Source organism: Orbicella franksi, chromosome 12 (genome assembly GCF_964199315.1).
Source record: "Orbicella franksi chromosome 12, jaOrbFran1.1, whole genome shotgun sequence".
Lineage (NCBI taxonomy): Eukaryota > Metazoa > Cnidaria > Anthozoa > Scleractinia > Merulinidae > Orbicella > Orbicella franksi.
In genome coordinates, this window is record NC_138156.1 from 16,597,049 (window position 1) to 16,606,813 (window position 9,765).

General features: G+C 44.0%; 2 protein-coding genes across 2 annotated transcripts; both read left to right on the forward strand.

Moving 5' to 3' along the window:
* The first annotated feature begins 880 nt into the window (after positions 1-880).
* On the forward strand, positions 881-2,909 carry LOC145462481 (uncharacterized). Its single transcript, XM_081446018.1, has 3 exons — positions 881-1,246; positions 1,696-1,791; positions 2,355-2,909. The coding sequence occupies exons 2-3, from the start codon at positions 1,712-1,714 to the stop codon at positions 2,905-2,907; spliced, it is 633 nt and encodes a 210-aa protein (XP_081302144.1). The 5' UTR covers positions 881-1,246; positions 1,696-1,711; the 3' UTR covers positions 2,908-2,909.
* An 818-nt stretch (positions 2,910-3,727) lies between these two features.
* On the forward strand, positions 3,728-5,696 carry LOC145462426 (uncharacterized). The gene has a single exon (XM_081445957.1). The coding sequence runs from the start codon at positions 3,731-3,733 to the stop codon at positions 4,886-4,888; it is 1,158 nt and encodes a 385-aa protein (XP_081302083.1). The 5' UTR covers positions 3,728-3,730; the 3' UTR covers positions 4,889-5,696.
* The last annotated feature ends 4,069 nt before the right edge of the window (positions 5,697-9,765 follow it).

The window sequence follows — 9,765 nt, forward strand, 5'->3', positions numbered from 1 at the left end:
TTGTTCAGTTTCCGTAGAATTAAAAGGAGATCCCTGCGTGTAATCCTAATCGATCTTCTATAATTTTTATTTTGCTAAATTCTAAAAAAGGAGTGTAATACTTTACAATAGGCCAATTTTCTCCTTTTTTGCAGTACCAGTACAAAGGCTGATCATGACAACAACAAAGTAGAGGACGGTACAGGATCTATACCATGTCACAATTTGGGAAAACCTGTGCACGATGTCAACAGGTATTGATGATGGATCTGGGGAAAGCTTCCCCACCTTCCGTTCATCCGAAGGTCAAACTCAGCCCTGTTCCCTCGCCAAAATGTATTTACCTTCGCGCAGAATTGTTTCCCCTCAAAACCCTTTTAGCAGGTTAGAGGGTAAGTGGAATCCTCTTCAGTCAGTGGTGGGAGCGCAAATTGGGCTTCATAAATTGGAACTCCAATGCTGCAGTTCTAGAACGGCTTTTGAAATATAAAGTTCAAATGCTTGATTACCTTCGCGATAAATTAATACTAACACTAAGTGTATTGAAATTAGACACTAATTCACCTCAACTGTTTTTAGTTATTCTCCCAAGATTGACGAGAACGAAGTTCAGAATGCTTCAGGATCCGCTCTGAGTCATAGAAAGAGAAAAGCTCGTGACGCCAGCTTAAACCGGTAAGAATGATTGCTTTTGCTTTAACGGGAGGTACAACATTGAAAACTCTAAGCTCATACATTGTTCTTTCAAAAAGCGGGACCTACCGTTCTCTCCAACTGCCCTTCGACGCTTCCCCGGCCCTCATTATCCACGTGAAAAGACGTATATTCGGCAAATTTTGCTCTAATTGATTAATTGGAGAAAATAATAAAGGTCGCTGACACTGACTGGGAATCGTTGCAATTAATTTTTGAGGGACGACCCAGCAACTAGAGAAAACAAATTTGCGGATGTGATGGGATCAAGAAACAAAGAAACAAGAAACAAAGATGACGGCAGTTTAGACAGGTCGGTAGAAATACGAGTGTATGTGAATATCCTTAGACAAACAAAGGTGTTCGCCTTCTCCCTTACAACAGAAATTATAAAGTGCATTATTTTTTGATGTGAAGAAATTGAGTTAGTACTCATTGTTTAAGAAAAAAACACTACTTTTATAATTGCTTCTCTCACGTGGAAGCCGCTTTGAAGATATTGAAGATGTCGTTGATCTTACTCATTACCTGAGTTCTACATCACCGTACAAAGTATTTCCTCACCAGAAACCAGGTAATATGTTACCTCATGAACTTAATAATTTAATTGTCTTTTTCCTTATGTTATATATTTAAAAGAAACTCCCAGATGCAGTTTATTTGTTAACTTCCGGCCCCGGATGAACAAGGGAGTGGATGCCACCCACCAATCAGGCTCAATCTCGGGCTTAAAAAGAGTATTTATCCTAAGATGCTGAAACTTTCCATAGCTTTATTCATTCATCGCGTAAATTAATGTGCCAACTGTGTATCGATTATTTTACATGTAAGACATTGCAAGGCAAGGCATAATTACATGTAAGTTAGGCCAGATATCTACTTTAATTTTTGATGTATTTGTTTATATTTTTCCAGTTATTTTAATTTGATTTTAGTTTGTTGAAAAAAATGACTGTATTACTCCAAAAAAGGACAGATATAGTAGTGCTTTCGAATAAATACGATATACGTTTTGTTACACAGCGGGGACATTGTCGCAATGATTCAAGACATCGTTGATCTTACCGGGTCCCAGATTCCCACATCAGCAGACCAACAGATGCCTTCACCAAAGACAAGGTATTCTATCTCAACGTTTATAATGTCAAGAAGCTCAAGTAAAGACTGAGGCAGATTTCGTGAACCGAATAGATACCGGATAGATACAAGAATAATTCTGAATAGCCATGAAACCATTTTTTTAAGTGAGAAGTCATTTTAGCGTTCTTTGATTTCAGCTCATTAATTAACATTGAGTGTAAAACATTCTAGTCTGCATGAATAGGGTATATTTGCAATCAGTTTCTTATATAAAACTATTCACTTTGCTCTCCGGCGGACGTCAGTACAAGACAGGTTTGATAGTTATTTGTTTCATTCACGGTTTTACTGTGTGATACTAAAGCGAAAACTGAAACTTTCAGTGGTGTTTCATTCATTTACATCCAACAATGTCTATATTAAGCTGCTTAATGCCGCCGGGTAAATATATTTGCCTTGAACGATGATCAATATTCTCTGGTGGCCTTTTGTGTATTAGCTAGGGAGTCCTTAGGTAACTGTTTCATGAATGAAGAGGGGCTTCTCACTTACTCTCCTGTCCTTATTAATCTTTATTCTGGTCATTCCTTTGTAATTTGCAGTAAATGGAAATGCTCAAGTGACGAAGAAAGTGACAGTAGCAGCCGGGATGAAGCATTTCGTGTCACTGAGTATTATAAAGACAACCCCAAACTTCCTGTATATACAAAGAAAACAGAGGTTCTTGGACCACTGAGAGTTGTAAATCTTCTTAGATCAGTTGGAACGTCGCTTCCCATAAGCGTCGCCTGTATCCAACAACCTATCCATGTCGAGCACCACAGAACCTTCATTGTAGACACCGAAGCATTGAAATCCATCGAGGATCTCAAGTGTGATGATTGTGATTGCTGGTTCAATAACCGTAACAAGAAATTCCGTTTTGTTGTTGACAAAGGTGGAAATGTCTCCAAAGACGTTAGTAAAGAAATGAATGGCCCAGCTGTTGTTCTAACGCTTAAGAGAGAGTACTTCTGCTTGAAAGACGGGATTCTAAATGACTTTAGGAAGAGGACTGATGTGATTTATGGTAGGTTACTTTTGACGTTTATGTATAAAGGGTTTTTCCGGGGGTTTCTACCCGATGTGAGGGTCTCAATGGGGATCAACCGTTAGCCGTTAAACCCCGAAAAATGTGATCCTTTGGCTTAAAACTGAAATTATAATAGAGCAATGACTGTCATGTGACCGGCATCGCTCTATGCTGTAGTGCGATAGCTGTTTAGAGACGGAATTACTCCATAACCGATGAGTTACCAAACACGTATGCAAGGTTACAGATTTGCTTGCCTGAGCCATTTTGGTTGTAAGCATTTTGCCGTTTCAAGAGGATTACCCTAAAGAACAGTCCGAAGATTTTGGAGCTGTTATTATCCGTGCAGTTGCAAAGGTCCATCACATAAAATAAAAGAAAGAGATAAATTATATTTAAAGATTTGCGTTTGCTTTTGAAAGCGGAAATCTCTATATTTTTTCTCAATCGGCCGAGACAGGACAGAATTTGATTTTGATCACGGGTATGTCACGCTGCAATATCGCGCAACTTTTGTCAACTTCAATGTCGAGAAGTAAAATGAAGTAAATTCCGAGTTGAAAGGGCTCAATTTGCTCTTAAGGACACCGGCTCCCGCTAATTGTTTCTGCGCATCCTTACTGCACACGCAAATTCACACGCCACGTCACGGCATCGAGGGCGCGCTAAAGGCAAAACGAAGTCCGTGACCCCCAATTTTTTTTTCATTTCTGAAACAAGTAATTCGTCTGTCCGCAATAGAAGTTTGAAGAAAATCTATCGAGTAGAACATTTTCGCGATGTAAAAAATTGTCCACTGTCGACAACCTTAAAACTAAAATACCAACTGTTAGTAGTAAAAGCCATTAACCTATAATAAATGAAGCATCACTGATATTAATATACCACATTATAGGGCCTGATGGTATGATGCATCGATATTGTTTGGTTCGGTATTCCTTTAAAGGAGGCGCCGAACACTCAATTGAGTTCAGACCACATGGAAATTACAAGTCACGGTCGACAGGATACATGAGAACCTGGACCAGTACCGAGACTTTCCTGAAGTCGGCTTCTGAAGAATCTAAGCCAAGGGAGGTGGTCTACAAAACAGTCACAGAAGAACTTGGGGGTCTGCCCGGCTGTTCTGGCATAAGACAACTACCCAGAGGTAGACAGCAAGTAAAGGATTTTGGTCGAAAGCCCAGAGACAAAACGAGTGTTCCCGTGAAGAATATTTCTGGGGCAGGAAAACAACATGATCCGTGGTTTCGTCTTCTCGGCGATTGTAAAAAACAAGCAAGCGACCGGAAATCAGCATTCATAAGAGACGTAAGAGTCGCCCCAGAGCCAATGTGTGTCCTTACAACCGACAGAACTCTGAATGATATGGTAAGATTTTGCTGTAATCCAGTCGAGTTCAAACCCTTCACCGTGGACCCAACATTCGACATAGGTGACTATAATGTGATGCCCATCACGTATCAGCACTTATTGTTAGAAAACAGAAAAGATGGCAATCACCCTTCAGTGATAGGCCCTGTCGTCCTCACTCACGAAAAGAAAACGACAGAGACATATTCAGTTTTTAGCGGAGCCCTGAAATCACTAAACCCAGGCTTAGGCAAAGTCTTAGCGTTTGGTACTGATGGCGAGAAGGCTCTTGTCATTACGTTCAGAAACAACTTTGAAAGGGCCACAAATCTGCTATGTGATCTTCACCTGAAGGCGAACGTCGAAAGCAAACTCCAGGAATTTGGAATAAGTGGCATAGTAAAGGAAACTATTGTCGCTGACATATTTGGAGGACAGAGAGGAACTGTCTTTGAAGCTGGGTTTGCAGATGCTTCGAGCAGAGACATGTTTGTCAAACAGCTCGGCCAGCTGGAAGAACCATGGTCAGCACTACACCAAAATGGGCGGAATTTCTTCAAATGGTTTCATAATCACAAGAGCGCTGATTTCGTGAACTGTGTTATTAGTCCAGTTCGTCAAAGAGCCGGACTGGCCGTGTCCATCCGAAAAGTTCACAACCAACCGCTCAGAGGCAACCAACAATGTATTGCAGGACTTCGTGTCACGTGAATCGCATGGAAAGAAGAGAGTTGATGAGTATTCCTTTGCATCATCTGTTCAGAAGTTGGTCAAGATCCAAAAGGAAGATGTCGAGCTAGCAGCAGTAGGAGGAGGGGAATACAAATTGAGAGAAGAATTCCGGTATCTAGAAGTTGTCCCAAGCGAATGGAGCCGAATGCGCATCGATCAGAGAAAAGCAGTGTTACAAAAAATTCACGAGGCTAACATTGATGAAATGCAACAGTCAAGCGTTACCCAAGCCACGAATGCCCTTCGAAGTGGAGCACATGCCGTTATGCAGGAAATTCAAAGTATCGGAATCGACTGGATACCTCATGACGTTTTATCTGCATTGGTGAATAAGGCGGATTCCCTGAATAAAGAACATCATTCTGTAATGCCGCAAAAACAATGAGACAGTCGTTGTTCCGTCAAAGTCAAATCCCAGAGATCCACACGTGGTAAACCTGTTTGCTAACGGAAAAGCTGAATGTGCAAAATGTCCCGGACTTGCCGCATTTTCAATCTGTGCCCACACCCTGGCTGCATGTTTCGCCATAGATCGTCTAAAAGATTTTCTTCGTTGGCTGGTTAGTACGAAGTGTAATTCGGGCGGGATCAATTTATCCGCGGCAGTTGCTCACGGAATGCCCAAAGGAAGGGGCCGTAAAGGGGAACGTGCTCCCAGAAAACGTTCTGTTGGAAACAAAAAACCAATCTCAAACGTGGTGTCTCGAATCGCACTTGGCTACAACAGCAACGATGGTTTACAGCCACACTGTGTCCCCCAAAGAGTAAGCTTTATCGCAACAATCATCAAACTTCTTCCAGTCCGTTCAGACTCAATATCCCCCAAGTCAGCTGTTTGTTGGCCCCACTGCGTCCAACCAATGTAGTCCAGACTCAGTTTTCCCAACTAGTTTCATTTCCCCTCAAAAAACCCAGTTCTTCGTTCGACCACAGCCGACCCCTCAGACGTCTTTTCACCCACAGTCGACCCCTGAGTCGTCTTTTCAGCCACAGTTCATCCCTCAAAGGTCTTTTCAGCCACAGTTCACCACTAAAAAGTCTTCTCAGCCACATTTCACCCCTCAGACGTCTTTTCAGCCACAGTCGACCCCTCAGACGTCTTTTAAGCCACAGTTCACCCCTCAGACGTCTTTTCAGCCACAGTTCACCAATCAGAGGTCTTTTCAGCCACAGTCGACCCCTCAGACGTCTTTTCAGCCACAGTTCACCCCTCAGACGTCTTTTCAGCCACAGTTCACCCCTCAGACGTCTTTTCGGCCACAGTTCACCCCTCAGAAGTCTTTTAAGCCACCGTCCACCCCTCAGACGTCTTTTCAGTCACAGTTCACCCCTCAGAAGTCTTTTCAGTCACAGTTCACCCCTCAGACGTCTTCTCACCCGCAGTTCACCCCTCAGAAGTCTTTTCAGCCACAGTTCACTCCTCAGACGTCTTTTCAGCCACATTTTACCCCTCAGAGGTCTTTTCAACCACAGTTCACCCCTCAGACGTCTTTTAAGCCACCGTCGACCCCACAGACGTCTTTTCAGTCACAGTTCACCCTTCAGAAGTCTTTTCAGCCACAGTTCACCCCTCAGACGTCTTGTCACCCACAGTTCACCCCTCAGACGCCTTTTCAGCCACAGTTCACCCCTCAGACGTCTTTTCAGCCACAGTTTACCCCTCAGAAGTCTTTTCAGCCACAGTTCACCCCTCAGAAGTCTTTTAAGCCACCGTCGACCCCTCAGACGTCTTTTCAGTCACAGTTCACCCCTCACAAGTCTTTTCAGCCACAGTCGTCCCCTCAAAAGTCTTTTCAGCCACAATTCAACCCTCTGAAGTCTTGTCAGCCACAGTTCATCCCTCAGAAGTCTTTTCCGCCACAGTTCACCCCTCAGAGGTCTTTTCAGCAAAAGTTTACCCCTCAGACGTCTTTTCAGCCACAGTTTACCTCTCAGACGTCTTTTCAGCCACAGTTAACCAATCAGAAGTCTTTTCAGCCACATTTCACACTTCAGACGTCTTTTCAGCCACAGTCGACCCCTCAGACGTCTTTTCAGCCACAGTTCACCCCTCAGAATTCTTTTCAGCCACAGTCGACCGCTCAGATTTCTTTTTAGCCACAGTTCACCACTCAGAAGTCTTTTCAGCCACAGTTCTCCCCGCAGAGGTCTTTTCAGCCAGAGTTCAACCCTCAGAGGTCTTTTCAGCCACAGTTCAGACCTCAGAAGTCTTTTCAGCCACAGTTCACCCCTAAGAGGTCTTTTCAGCCACAGTTCACCCCTCAGACGTCTTTTCAGCCACACTTCACCCCTCAGACGTCTTTTCAGCCACAGTTCAACCCTAAGAGGTCTTTTCAGCCACAGTTCACCCCTCGGACGTCTTTTCAGCCACAGTTCACCCCTCAGACGTCGTTTCAGCCACAGTTTACCCCTCAGAAGTCTTTTCAGCCACAGTTCACTCCTCAGAAGTCTTTTCCGCCATAGTTCACCCCTCAGACGTCTTTTCAGCTTCAGTTTACCCCTCAGAGGTCTTTTCACGCACAGTTTACGTCTCAGACGTCTTTTCAGCCACAGTGGACCTCCCAGAAGTCTTTTCAGCCACAGTTAACCCTTCAGACGTCTTTTCAGCCACAGTCGACCGCTCAGACGTCTTTTCAGCCACAGTTCACCCCTCAGACGTCTTTTTAGCCACAGTCGACCCCTCAGACGTCTTTTTAGCCACAGTTCACCCCTCAGAAGTCTTGTCAGCCACAGTTCACCCCTCAGACGTCTTTTCAGCCACAGTTCACCCCTAAGAGGTCTTTTCAGCCACAGTTCACCCCTCGGACGTCTTTTCAGCCACAGTTCACCCCTCAGACGTCGTTTCAGCCACAGTTTACCCCTCAGACGTCTTTTCAGCCACAGTTTACCCCTCAGAAGTCTTTTCAGCCACAGTTCACTCCTCAGAAGTCTTTTCCGCCATAGTTCACCCCTCAGACGTCTTTTCAGCTTGAGCTTACCCCTCAGAAGTCTTTTCACGCACAGTTTACGTCTCATACGTCTTTTCAGCCACAGTGGACCCCTCAGAAGTCTTTTCAGCCACAGTTCACCCTTCAGACGTCTTTTCAGCCACAGTCGACCCCTCAGAGGTCTTTTCAGCCACAGTCCACCCCTCAGACGTCTTTTCACCCACAGTCGACCCCTCAGACGTCTTTTTAGCCACAGTTCACCCCTCAGAATTCTTTTCAGCCACAGTCGACCGCTCAGATTTCTTTTTAGCCACAGTTCACCAATCAGAAGTCTTTTCAGCCACATTTCACACTTCAGACGTCTTTTCAGCCACAGTCGACCCCTCAGACGTCTTTTCAGCCACAGTTCACCCCTCAGAATTCTTTTCAGCCACAGTCGACCGCTCAGATTTCTTTTTAGCCACAGTTCACCACTCAGAAGTCTTTTCAGCCACAGTTCTCCCCGCAGAGGTCTTTTCAGCCAGAGTTCAACCCTCAGAGGTCTTTTCAGCCACAGTTCAGACCTCAGAAGTCTTTTCAGCCACAGTTCACCCCTAAGAGGTTTTTTCAGCCACACTTCACCCCTCAGACGTCTTTTCAGCCACACTTCACCCCTCAGACGTCTTTTCAGCCACAGTTCAACCCTAAGAGGTCTTTTCAGCCACAGTTCACCCCTCGGACGTCTTTTCAGCCACAGTTCACCCCTCAGACGTCGTTTCAGCCACAGTTTACCCCTCAGAAGTCTTTTCAGCCACAGTTCACTCCTCAGAAGTCTTTTCCGCCATAGTTCACCCCTCAGACGTCTTTTCAGCTTCAGTTTACCCCTCAGAGGTCTTTTCACGCACAGTTTACGTCTCAGACGTCTTTTCAGCCACAGTGGACCCCCCAGAAGTCTTTTCAGCCACAGTTAACCCTTCAGACGTCTTTTCAGCCACAGTCGACCCCTCAGACGTCTTTTCAGCCACAGTTCACCCCTCAGACGTCTTTTTAGCCGCAGTCGACCCCTCAGACGTCTTTTTAGCCACAGTTCACCCCTCAGAAGTCTTGTCAGCCACAGTTCACCCCTCAGACGTCTTTTCAGCCACAGTTCACCCCTGCTGCACCACAAAAGTAACAAACTTGAACCAATACACAGTCAAACCTCGATTATCTGTACCTTGATTATCTGTACCTCAATTATCCGGGTTTCTTGATTATCCGGACTTTTTCCTAGTCCCAATTTTGTCATAAATATTTATTAGTCATGATCAAGATCCGTAGCAATGTTCCTTTTAAAACTATAGCATTGAAAAGAGCAGTCAAAAGCAAGTTTGTTTTGCTCTTAAAGAACAAACGCAGCGTTCGCACACGTCGTAATGAATGAAGAACACTTGATTGAGTTCTGACTGGCTCAGAGTTGAGTGATTCAAGACGTACAGTAGACCATATTGTTTTCCAAGCGATTTGTAAAAGTGTTGTTTCATGATTACATGTTGCTTTATTTAAACAGTTTTGTTCCTCATTAATATTCATATTTCGATTTTCCAGACTCTCTATTATCAGGACTATTTCGTCTAGTCCCAACGAGTCCAGATAATCGAGGTTCGACTGTATTTAGCAACTTCAAATCTAGTTTAATGGTTCAGCCACTTCCAGTTTTCCCATGAACGATCTCTTTATATGCTGGATTAGATTTGGCTGGCAATGATACTTCAGTTACTTATTTTGCCAAACAAAAAATGATAATCTGCCATTTTGTTTGTTTATCCCTAATTAAGTTTATACTTTGCTTTTAATGTATGTACAGGGCAGAAACAAAAAAGTCTACACCACTTGCATCGACCCCAAAGCTATGTAATAGATACGAAGGTTCCCGTCCTCTTTGAATAGATCCATTAATGCTTATCATTG